Genomic DNA, 13,317 nt, shown 5'->3' on the forward strand with positions numbered 1-13,317 from the left:
TCAAAGACACAGAGGATGTCATTCATGACCTTGCCCAGAGTGTTTTGAGTGCTGTAAACAGACAGAAACTGGACTGAAGGGAGTCAAGCAGGAATTTTTGCAATCAGCATGAAGCTGGAAGAGGTTTCAAAAGGAAAGGGAAATAGGGTGGTGGGTAATTAGAGCGAATGGATGGGTTTTTGAGGGGGGTGTATGATGCCAATTTTTAAAAGAAGTAAGACAGTGCCTGAACAAAGAGAGCCATTAACAATGTCAGTAAGCATGGAGGTTAGGAGGAGTGCTTGACTGGTCAGGACTTGGGTGCAGAGGCAATTGGGGGAACAGCTGTTCAAGGAGAAGGCCAATCACCACCTTTTGAGGGCAACTGCAGATGGACAACAAATGGAGCCTGTCCAGCATCATCCACACCCAAAATCAAACAACTAAAAAAGATGTGGGTCTCAGTGAAGAGATTGGAGAGGGCAGGGTGGAGATGGGAGAGAAACTGCAGAGATCAAAGCTAGAGTGGGAGTGAGATTGGGGAAGATCATGGACAGGGGCAGAGAAGAAGAGTAGGAAGTGCCAGAGACAACCGCACGAATGGCCTCAGTCTTAGAGGTGAAGAAATCCAAGAGCTCTTTGCACCTTGTATTGACGGTGATGGTGGAAGGGGGGGTGAGGAAAAGACTTTCAGTGGGTGTTTGTCACTGGGAAAAGGAGTCTTCAGTTGTCCTTGCTCTCCAGGATCACCCTGGAGTAGGAGAAGAATTTGGCTGAGGACAGTGAGGCACAGACATACATAACATGGTTGAGCCAAATGTGGCAATGAATGACTAGACCAGCTGTGCGCTAGGAACACTCGAGTTTTTGGCCATCTGATTTAAGGAAGCTAAGATGAGGAATGTACTGGGGTAACAACAAGGTTGGAAATGGAAATATTTGTGAATATATCAGACAGGGAGCATTTCATTCAAAACTAAATATAGGTTAATATGTTCCACAGTCTTTTCTTATGGACATTACAGTTGAAGTTTGAAGACCTGCTCTTCTTCAATGTAAAATATCACGTTTAACAGTCTTTGATATGTACACTACACCACAAATGTGCACACCCCTGCCTGATAAGAATCTAGTAATACAGCACAGTTAGAGATATTTACCATCACCCGGATCGACAATCTCCACAGTTGCAATCTCTGGGAATTCGAGAACAGCCATGACCGGTTCAGACAGTTCAATCTGGAATGTTTCAGACTGTTCATATTCATTATCTGTCAAAATCCGTACTCTCCAAGTTGCTGTGGTTTGACCTGGATTGAACTGCACCTGTTTTTGGGATTTTCCCCTGAAATCCTTATCCTTCTCAGCTGTGCCATCCTTTGTACCAATGCCTGTCAATAGAATATGAAGAGCAGCTGGGTCAAAATCCAAGTAAATCCGACACATACTCTTTAAATTATTACTTTTATATTGGCAAAACTAATTAATGAATGCTTAGCTAGAGTAATTTTAATGCATAATTAAATATAATGGGCCAGAATTTCCTCGATCTGAAATACGCCAAAAGTACACCAAAATTTATGCCAGTTTCTACGCTGATCTTGCCGATAACAACTTACACCAAAATTTCATGAGAATCTCATATGCTGAAACATGAAAACTACCATAAAATAAACGAAAATCAATATAAACAAATGGAGCTCAAAGAAAGCATGGAACATACACCATCTTCCTTCTTTAAGTTCCTCTTTATTTTATTGATGCTACAGATATTAAAGTTTGAAGCCATCAAACCATCATTTACGCACATTAAGCACAGCATATTTAAGAAAATACAATTGTGGAAGCTTTTCTCTTTTATCTGTAACAGATTTTGATTCCATAAAAAAAGCATTCAAAGATATAGAAAATACAGTAAAGATTAAAACAGCATCATCTGTTGTACCAGGTATATTTCAATTCCCACTATAGCCCAGACTTCGCAAAAGTAAAATAGCTGAATTGGACATACTTATGTCGTGGACAAGTAACATAGGGAACTGGACTGTCAGGTTTCACTTTACCTGTGAAGGTGGTCAGCATTTTGAGAGATGGGGGGTGATTTTAACCCCCAAGAACGGGTGGTTTGAGGGCGAGTGGGAGTTGAAAACAGTTGTTTTTTGGGTCGCGACCACAACCCGGCTTCACTTTCGGGTTTAATGTGGGCGCGTTAAAGTACAGGCTTCCCACCGGGAATGCAAAGTCCAAAAATTTTGCGGTTGCGACCCAAAAAAACAACTATTTTCAATTCCCATCCACCACCAACCCACCCGTTCTTGGGGGTTAAAATCACCCCCATGGTTTGGGATTTGTGTCTTCAGAGTATAAGGGAAGACCATCCACTTTCCTCTACATTGTGCACGTTTTTATTACAGGCAGATGAATGAAACATCATGTGCAGCATTTTATTTCTATAGTAGGTGTTGAATGCTATATTCAACATCACGTTTAGCACAAGGCCTTTCTTCAATTCTAAAATTAATCTTCTGGGCCTTTATAGATTAGTTATAATGCTGTCTGATTAATTGCTGTTTTTTAAAAACTTATTTATATAAATAAAAGTAAGAAAATGTCCATTTAACAGATATCAACCAGTTTTATGTAGCTTGTTAGTGGTGACACTCGTGTTTGAAGCATTACTTCAGAACAGAAAATGTGACATGGAGCCATTTCTTAGCAGTGAGAAAAGCAGTAAACATTCTCTTATTGTTTTTAGGATGTGGATGACGCTGGCAAGACAGTTTTTATTGCCTATCTCTATTTGCACTGAAGGCATTGAGAGTCAACCACATGGTGTGGAACTGGAGTCATTTGTAAGTCACATCAGGTAAAGGTGACAGGTTCCCTTCTCTTAAGGACATCAGTGAACAAGTTGGGCTTTTATGACAATCTAGTAGCTTTTGATATTTTACAGGTACCAGGCCACAAATCGAACTTTGCAACTTACCACGGTGGGATCTGAACTCAAGACCTCTGGGTTATTAGTCCAGTGCCATAATCACCAGGCTAGCTGCAGATTTGAATGTAAAAAGCTGACCCAGCAACTTGTCTATCACATGTGTGAAGTGACTAGTTAACTTTCAGTCAGCTCTTACATCCCAGAGCACACAGGGGTGACCTTTACCCATCTGCTCCTTCTGGTTGACACGTGCACTATAGCCAGTAAGTAGTACTGGTGCCAGAAGCTGTGAAAGAACCCTCAGTTCGGTCCAATGCTCTCCCAGCTATGGGCTCACGAGTGGACAGAAATACAATCCAAATGGGAAAAAAACAACCTTAAAAATGTTGTGTGTTACCTAATTCCAAAAAAAAATGTAATGATCTACATTTCTGTAATACAGTTAATGACATTTTTAAAAATAATATATTTAATAAATGAGTACAGTTCTCCAGGCAACTGGCTCACCCACACATGCTTTGAATGTGAACCCTGGCAGGAAAGAAACAGGTTTTAAAAGCTAATGAGGCCATCAGAGCAAAATTTCTGAACGCGAAGGCAGATGAAAGGAATGCAGAAGCTAAAACCTGTGCCAAGCGGTGGAATATGATAGCACATCCTTACGGCTTCCTGGATATGCATGCAGTTTGGAAACTCTCTACACAACCTTTGGATTAAACACCCTTATCTGCCAGAACTGTTTAAAAATCAAACCATTTACTCTGCACTTTCAGCCTTTACCCCATTGGGCGCAGAAAAACCCAGCATCCTGGTTTGCAAAAATGTTAAAATGAAGTTGTTTTGACAGCTGGTGTGCAGTCTGCTCAACCAATATCTATCCATCAGAGTTCTGTACTCAGTGTGTCACACAGTGGAGCAGGAAAAAAAGAAATTTATGAGATTGATATTTCAGATTATTACTTCACATTTGAAACGCTAAGGTTTTTTCTTGCAGATATAATGCAGTTTTAATAAATGAACAACTTAGTTGCATTGAAAATATTTTGACTCTTCAAGCCGTTCAAGTAGTTATTGCTGGTGACCTTTAGTTCCTCTGCCCATAATAAAAAAAACATGAAGCAAAATTTTTATTTTACGGTACCTGGACGTAATGATTATTTAAGTCTTCTGACAAGCTGTTTCTATACAATGCCTAGGGGAGTGTTAGGTTAGAGGGTTGGCTCGGGACGCATGCTTTTCCTGAACCCAGCAACAACCTGGAGTAAATGGGGGCTAAATTGGGCCGGGTAGCGCCCGTTGTGTAGGTGCTACACAGATTCCTAAGGACCCAATATGGCGTCTGAGATGCAGCGCACACTTCCGCGTGACGTGCGCAGGACGCCATATTGGAAAAGGCGTTTGCGCACGCGCACTTAACGAACACCGGCAGCATGTGAAGTAGGGAGATTATGCGGTAGACCAGTATGCAACGTTGATTTAAAAGAACAGATGCGATTTTGGAACTCCACGCTTCAGCCAATGCACTGTCTTAACCTCGCAAAGCTAAACGGCAAAGAGGACCCCCCCACCAGCGCTATTTAAAGGGCTCATGCAGGAGTTACAGGTTCATTGCTGGATTATTGCTTCTGGCTGCTGATGCATTTGTACCTGTTTCTGGAGGTCTCCTATACTTGAACACTAGGATGAGGGGACATAACCTAAAAATTAGAGCCAGGACTTTCAGGGGTGAAGTTAGGAAATGGTTCTACACGCAAAGGGTGGTAGAAGTTTGTAACTCTCTTCTGCAAACGGCAGTTAATGCTAGCTCAGAGGGACCTTGGAGTGCATGTCCATAGAACCCTGAAGGTAGCAGGACAGGTAGATAAGGTGATAAGAAGGTCATAGAGTCATAGAGTTATACAGCACGGATAGAGGCCCTTCGGCCCATCGTGTCCGCGCCGGCCATCAGCCCTGTCTACTCTAATCCCATATTCCAATAGAGTAATCCCATATTCCAATAGAGTAACGATCCTGCATTGGCCGGGAAACGAACCCGAGTCCCTCGCGTGGGAGGCGAGAATTCTACCACTGAACCACCAATGCTGGCACATTGGTATCTGGGATATTTTCCTTTATTAGCCAAGGCATAGACTATAAGAGTAGGGAGGTTATGCTGGAACTGTATAGAACACTATATAACTATATATCCACAGCTAGAGTACTGTTCTGGTCTCCACATTACAGAAAGGATATAATTGCACTAGAGAGGGCACAGAGGAGATTTAGTGGATGTTGCCAGGACCGGAGAATTTTAGGTACCACCTTCTTAAGGGCAATTAGGGATGGGCAATAAATGCCGGCCCCGCCAGCGACGCCCACATTAACATGAACGAATAAAAAAAAGGAAAGATTGGATAGGCTGGGGTTGGTTTCTTTGGAACAGAGGAGGCTGAAGGGAGATTTAATTGAGGTGTATAAAATTATGAGGGGCCTAGATGGAGTGGATAGGAAGGGCCTATTTCCTTAAGCAGGGAGGTCAATAACCGGAGGGCATAGATTTAAAGTAATTGATGGAACGATTAGAGGGGAGTTGAGGAGAAATTTTTTCACCCAGAGGGTGGTGAGGGTCTGGAACTCACTGCCTGAAAGCTGGTAGAGGCAGAAACCCTCATTGCATTTAAAAAGTACTTGGATATGCATTTGAAGTGCCGTAACCTACAAGGCTATGGACCAAGAGCTGGAAAGTGGGATTAGGCTAGATAGCTCTTCTTCGGCTGGCAGACAAATGGGCCAAATGGCCTCCTTCTGTACCGTGAATTTCTATGATTCTATGAATTGTTAATTTTAAAGCTGAGATTGATATATTTTTGTTAACTAAAGGTATTAAGGGATATGGGGCAGGTACATGGAGTTAGGTCACACATCAGCCATGACCTCATGGCGGAACAGGCTTGAGGGGCTAAACAGCCTACTCCTCTTCCTATAATAAAGTTCAATATTCTACAGGATATGGGCTGGCCAGCTGACAGGCAACAGAAAGTGCACTGGCAGAGTGACATAGAAACATAGAAAATAGGAGCAGGCGTAGGCCATTCGGCCCTTCAAGCCTGCTCCGCCAATCAATATGATCATGGCTGATCCTCTATCTCAATACTATATTCCCGCTCTCTCCCCATACCCCTTGATGCCTTTTGTGTCTAGAAATCTATCTAGCTCCTTCTTACATATATTCAGTGACTTGGCCTCCACAGCCTCCTGTGGTAGAGAATTCCACAGGTCCACCACCCTCTGAGAGAAGAAATTTCTCCTCATCTCAGTCCTAAATGTCCTACCATGTATCCTGAGACTGTGACCCCTCGTTCTGGACCCCCCAGCCAGGGGAAACATCCTCCCTGCATCCAGTCTGTCTAGCCCTGTCAGAATTTTATATGTTTCAATGAGATCCCCTCTCATTCTTCTAAACCCAAGTGAATACAGGCCGAGTCGACCCAATGTCTCCTCATACGACAGTCCTGCCATCCCAGGAATCAGTCTGGTAAACCTTCCCTGCACTCCCTCTATGGCAAGTGAATCCTTTCTTAGGTAAGGAGACCAAAACTGCACACAATACTCCAGGTGTGGTCTCACCAAGGCCCTGTATAACTGCAGTAAGGCATTCTTGTTTCTGTACTCAAATCCTCTTGCAATGAAGGCCAACATACCATTTGCCTTCCTAACTGCTTGCTGCACCTGCAAAATTTATATGTTAATAAATAACACTGACAGTGCTAAAGACAATTGCACAGTCCTTTGGAGAAATCCATCTATGGATAGCTTATGAAGAAATATATAGAAAAAATATATAGCATATGATTCGCCGCCCTCAGTCGGACAGTATAATTTGGGTGGGAAATAAAAGACAAATGATACAATCACATTCTATAATCATGTATTATTTTGTAACCATTTCCAGTTAGTGAGATATACTTACCAACAAATGAGGTTTCTCCCAGATAGCCTCTGCGTTTCAGTGAAACCTCCAGGAATTTAGAATTCTCATCTATTAGGTAGTACTCCTTCTCCAGAGAGATCCAAGCCCAGTTCAAACGGAAAAGCTGATTCTTCAACTTATTACCACCTGCATAACAATTGCAGAGAGCACAAATTTAGACATGTACCATACGATCATTAAATAAATCATTGTTGTATTGTGAGAAGAAAAGGATAAAATTTACAACAGGGCCAATAATTCACGGGGTATAATCCCAGCACGTGATGCCAGATTTGCGAGGTCAGTGGAAAGGCATCTCATCTGCATGGGGCTGGCAGGTGCCAAAGGCATTACAGATGCATCTCAGGGGCCAGCCTGCCCCATTCTGTTGGAAACTCTGGCAGCCACCAGGTTGTTTCCCTAGCCTGAATCTCCATCTCCCTCCTCTCCATGTGGAGCTAACTTCCGTCCTTCTGGAGAACAGTGCACCTCATCTGACTTAATGCACTGGCTTCCAGGCATACGCTGGGTCCCTTGTGAGCTGGGAAGCGGGAACTCCCAGCATAGGGGGTCCCTGACCCCTCTTATATGCCTGGTCTTGTGAGAGAGGCAGGTAAAGGCTCTGTCCCTTGGAATCCCGAGCAGGTTTTCCCAGTTGAGATTGGAACCTGGCATATCCAGGTCCTGACCTTTTTCTCGAGTTATGGTGACGGTCCCGGGGAATTGGAACTATGGGAAAATTCAGCACCATAGAATGGTCACTGCACAGAAAGAGGCCATTCGGCCTTTGAGCCCATGCCGGCTCTCTGCAAGAGCAAACCAGCTAGTCCCACTTCCCTGCCCTTTCCCCATAGCCCTGCAAATTTTTTTCCCTTCAAGTACTTGTCCAATTCCCTTTTGAAAGCCACGATTGAGTCTGCCTCCATCACGCCCTCAGGCAGTGCATTCCAGATCGTAACCATTCGCTGTGTAAAAAAAGATTTTCCTCATGTCGCCCTTAGTTCTTTTGCCAATCACCTTAAATCTATGTCCTCTGGTTCTTAACCTTTCCGCCAATGGGAACAGTTTCTCTCTATCTATTCTGTCTAGATCTTTCATGATTTTGAATTTCTCTATCAAATCTCCTCTCAACCTTCTCTGCTTTAAGGAAAACAACCCCAGCTTCTCCAGTCTATCCACGTAACTGAAGTCCTTCATCCCTGGAATCATTCTAGTAAATCTTTTCTGTACCCTCCCTAAGACCTTCACATTCTTCCTAAAGTACTCCAGTTGTGGCCGAACCAGTGTTTTATAAAGGTTCAACAAACTTCCTTGCTTTTATACTCTGTCTCTATTTATAAAGCGTAGGATCCCGTATGCCTTTTTAACCACTTTCTCAACCTGCCCTACTACCTTCAACGATTTGTGCACATATACCCCCAGGTCTCTCTGTTCCTGCACCCCCTTTAGAATTATACCCTTTAGTTTATATTGCCTCTCCTCATTCTTCCTATCAAAATGTATCACTTCGCACTTCTCTGTGTTAAATTTCATCTGCCACGTGTCCGCCCATTCCACCAGCCTGTCTATGTCCTCTTGAAGTCTATCAATATCCTCCTCACTGTTCATTTGGGGACCACCACTGTGTACCTTCTTCCAATCCAAAGAACAACTGATCACACTACTCTCTGTTTCCTGTTACTTAGCCAATTTCGTATACATGCTGCCACTGCCACTTTTATTCTGTGGGCTTCAGCTTTGATGATAAGCCTATTAAGCGGCACTTTATCAAACACCTTTTGGAAGTCCACATACACCACATCAACCACATTGCCCTCATCAGCCCCCTCTATTACCTCCTCAAAAAACTCAATCAAGTTCGTTCAACATGATTTGCCTTTAACAAATCCGTCCTGGCTTTCCTTAATTAATCCATACTTATCCAAGTGACTATTAATTTTGTCCCGGGTTATCGTTTCTAAAAATTTCCCAAACACCAAGGTTAAACTGACTGGCCTATAGTTGCTGGGTTTATCTTTACGCCCTTTTTTAAACAAGGGCGTCACATTTGCAATTCTCCAGTCCTCTGGCATCATCCCCGTATCTAAGGATGATTGGAAGATTACGGCCAGTACCTCCGCAATTTCCACCCTTACTTCCCTCAGCAATCTAGGATGCATCCCATCCAGGCCGGGTGACTTATCTACTTTAAGTACAGCTGGTCTTTCTACTACCTCCTCTTTATCATTTTTTTTGTGTTGAATATTGTTTTATACGTGGTCTGTGAGGGGTAGGTGCAAACTCAATGGGTTTAATGGTGTTTTATCTTTCCATGATTTCCTATGCAATTTCAGCATGATGGTTCAAGTAATAAAGTTAATAGGGAAATAAACAGTATAAGCATCATTTTGCACTTAATGGAAAATTTTAAACTCTCACTGTCGAGTGACACAGAGGTGCTCTTGTGATTTGACCCAACACATTACCCTATGTTACATATTTATTATGCTTTACATGATGAAATGCATTTGCATATAAATTATAGAAGTTACTCAATAGAATTTCTCAGGTGCTTTTGGCTCCCCCAGAGACACTGAATGTTGCATCTTCTATATTTCCTATATCTTCTATATATGTTATTTTCCTTTTCCAATTAACAAAGATACATTCAAATGCTTGAAGCATGAAACCAAATCTCAAGTACGAATCCAGAGGTCTCTGATGTGTGGGTTTAGTTCAAGGCTATAAACTTAGAGTCAAACAGAAACATGCAAAGAAAGGCAGGCCGTGTTCGAATTCATTTGTATCTGAGGATGTAATTGCTCATGTTAAAATATTAAAAATGTCAGTATATGATCACTATTTTAGAGATTACTTTACAACAAGAAAAAATATATATTTGGCCGAGACTGTGTTGAAGACAAGCTTAACTCTGCCCCAGCCAAGTCAATACCACTATCATGACAATACAAAGACAGAGAGCGACACTGTGTTAATGTCCACCTGAAGTAAGGAAAGGCCAATTCTTAACTCCTGGAACTGAGTTTGAAATTCCATTAGCAAGGCTCGCAAAACAAAACTTGAGCTCATTTCCATAGAGCCAATCTTTCTCTCGTGTCTAGGAGCAATTGGTGTGGAATGCCCTGGAAGTGCATCCTGCAGGGACCAAGAACTGAGTGCCCAAACTTACTCTCGGGCCTCATTTGGGTTCAGCAGGTGGGGACCAGGTACACATAGGAGCACATCTTTGGCTGCTGCCAAAAGAAGGAAGTGGAAGTCTAGATGCTTAAAGGCAATAGGAACCTTAAAGGTGCTGGCACAATAGAAACTAATGAAAAATATGTCAAGGCATGTGAAATTTCTGGTGCACTGAACAGAAAATATTAAAAGTGGCAACTGTAGATGAGTTTTGGAGAGTGCATTAATTTTAGCCTGTCAAAAGTTGTTATTTTTCACTTCTGTGATCTTTTCCTTTCTTGGAGGGTATTAGGACAGGAACTTAGCGAAATTCAGTGTATGTGCCACAGGCGACTGCGCACACACGCACGCACAAGGACTTCTTTTAAATAAAGATTTGTAATGTACATTGTTAATTCAGAGTTTTTAAATGTGGAGGAACAAGGAAAAGAAAAGTTTAGGTCAGAATAATGACTGTTGGGATAGGAGAAGGTTGATGGTTTTTACTATAAGGATGTTGTTTTACATAAGCCAGGATTTATTATTTGATAGTTTGATTGAACATCATTCAGAGAGGGATGGAGTACTTGGTTTCAGGGACAGACGATTCTTGGTGAGTGGTTAGGAAAGTGCTTGCATTCCAGGAAAATGTGTCTCCAATCAGGACTAGGCAGACGTCTCCTGCAGTTCCGAAGGATCCCCGTGGCTCCTGTTCCTCCTCTGGCTCTGATTCTTGGCCATCCTCTCCACCAGCTTCTCAGGGTTTTCTTCTTGCTCTTCCTCCATCAGGACATTTCTCCCCATGGTCAAGTTATGTAGACAGCAACAGACCTTGGCTGGAGAGTACAGCAGAACCACTGTCTGTCATTATCCAACATGATCCAGCTTGATTTTGTGGTGGGATCATGGGGAAGAATTCCAGCCCAGGCATCCAAAGAAACTCTCCATTGCATGCTTTAATGTAAGTGCTGAGCTGGAGGCTAATTTTTAACATTATGGGACAGCAGATGAGATTTAGTACTGATGAAAAATTATTTAATGATACATTCAGGTTGAACTGACCACATTAAGTGGTACCAAGCACATCAATGAGACAGAAACTGAAACAGTCTCCCAAAATGCTCACTTCATTTGAAAGATTTTTGATGTATTCCAGTTCATTTCCTTACACAAATACAAAAAGTTTCATATTACAGCTATTCCTGAAGTAATTTTTCAATGCTAAAAAATGAATTATCCAATAATTTGAATCAAGTAATGTAAATAACACAACAAAGTGGAAATTAGGTGCAACAAAGAAATCAGATCATATGACTTTGAACTAAGAGGAGTAGAGTTTATTCCCAATTTATCTCAGAGACAAGGAATTCAGGTTTCCCCTCTTTATGTATAGTACACTACCCTTTCAAAACAAATAAAACAGGGAAAGCTTTTTAATGGAAAAGCTGCAGAGGTAGTAATATTTGTTCATAGATGTCTAGTTTCAGTTGACTGCATCATAACTTAACTAGCATTTCTTTGGTGTTATTGGTCTTAGCATTTTGGACTTATAAAGATAGGTCCAAGTACAATACCCAGTGTATTTACTATCCTACCTTTTAAGCTCTCATATACTGAGCCTATATGCATCAGTGTGCAACTCTCAAACAAACAAACAGCTCATATAAAACCCACTTTGTAGTTTATTTTCCCCCTTCTTTCCCTCCTTTGATGTATGTTATTGTCTTCCATATCCTCTTCTCTCCCCAGTTTTTCTCTTGCACACGTGACTTCAAAATACTAAGTGCAGGGGTAAACAGATGAGATCTGCTTACAATACCACCTAAATTCAGCAGTCTTGAGGAGACCAAAGAACATTATGCCACCGTGTAATGCCTCATCTAGCCACCTATCAATGACAGAGAAAAGCACAGGAAATAACAGCGCCATGGGTGCACTATCTAGCAACCCTCCCATGGAAATAGAGAGACCAAGGTAATCAATGTCATGTAGTGCCTGTCCAAGAATCAAATAAGTTTATCCCCGCATATTTAGGTATCAGGGAGACTTAGAATAGAATTCAGAACATCTTTAACCAGTGCCATATCTTAGTGATTACAGCACTGAATTTCCAATCACATCATTGTTCTCTATCATTGGAAGTACTGTTCAAGCAGAAAAAGTGTTTATTGGCTTTTTTCCCAATCCTCAGCAAGCTACAGAAAGTAATGTGGTCAGTTCTACCTGTAATATGCTTGGAACAGAACGTCATGGAAGAGAAACAAGTTGAAGCCAAGTGACCACAAAATATCATTTGGTAAAATTCTGTTAAAGATTGAAAACAGGTGTTACTAGTCCATGTTGCAACTGAAATATTCGAAAAAGTGCAAAAACAAAAATATTGTTTGCAGGAGAAAGCCCCGATTTTAACCTAACGCACCCGGTGAGAACAGAGCATTTTCGGGTTGGACGCCTGATTTACACATCGCTCGATTTTTGACTCCATTGAAATCAATGAAGCTTAAGATTGGCCACGGTGTAAGTTGAGTGCCTGACCAAATGCTCACGCTGGTCACGTTAGGTTAAAATCGGGGCTGAACGTTTCCAAAACTGATGCTCCCCTGGAATCCATTGACTCTGCAAACAGAAATCATAGAAGAAATCTTGTGTATCTCAAGAATATGTGATTTATATTCAGCCTTTCTTTTGAACCAAAACAGGTGTTTCAGTTCAACTGTCCACTTGCAAAGTAAAGACAGCATGATAGCAGATTGTAGTGCAAGAGCAATAAAAATTAAAATTATATATTTTCTTAGTTACTTTATATTAATTTTAATAAACTTGCCATTTGAATATTTCAAAATATATTGTAGAATGAAATTGTCTATTTTTGCTGAAATTGCAACCAATATCCTGTTGGCTTCATTCAGAATACAATGATTCAGCAGTACAGCTTAAGGTCTACAGTCTCTGAAGAGCTGCATACAAGTCGAAACAAGAGGCCTCAGGTTAAAATGACAAACATTCTTTCTCTACACAGCTGTCAAAAAGAATATCAAAATGTCTTCTTCCCAACCCCCTCACAATATTTCCAAATGATTGACACAGTGTGTGCTATTAAAAGTTTCCTTACTGACTTAAGCAGTTTTTGTTTTGTTTCGACATACTCTGGGAAACCAAAGGTAGCCACAATTATACGTCAGTGTATAAGGAACAAATGTTGACTACATAGCTATATCTCTTGCAAATGTAAAGTTCCTCAGAAAATTATAAACTGTCATAGGTCAAACTAGTACTTGTCCAGTGAGATACATAT

The 13,317-nt window shown here is 41.5% G+C and overlaps 1 protein-coding gene and 1 non-coding gene across 2 annotated transcripts in view; both read right to left on the reverse strand.

The window, feature by feature from the left end:
- LOC137322818 (FRAS1-related extracellular matrix protein 2-like) overlaps positions 1–13,317 on the reverse strand; it is a 237,164-nt gene that overhangs the window by 131,922 nt on the left and 91,925 nt on the right. The window contains exons 3-4 of the mRNA XM_067985900.1: positions 6,867–7,013; positions 1,140–1,370 (exon numbers count right to left, since the gene is read on the reverse strand). Of these exons, the coding sequence (XP_067842001.1) occupies positions 1,140–1,370; positions 6,867–7,013 (378 nt within the window). The remainder of the gene's footprint in view (positions 1–1,139; positions 1,371–6,866; positions 7,014–13,317) is intronic.
- trnag-ccc (transfer RNA glycine (anticodon CCC)) lies at positions 4,929–4,999 on the reverse strand. Its single transcript has one exon. It is a non-coding gene; the product is annotated as a tRNA-Gly (tRNA).

This window comes from Heptranchias perlo, chromosome 6, assembly GCF_035084215.1.
Source record: "Heptranchias perlo isolate sHepPer1 chromosome 6, sHepPer1.hap1, whole genome shotgun sequence".
Taxonomy (NCBI): domain Eukaryota; kingdom Metazoa; phylum Chordata; class Chondrichthyes; order Hexanchiformes; family Hexanchidae; genus Heptranchias; species Heptranchias perlo.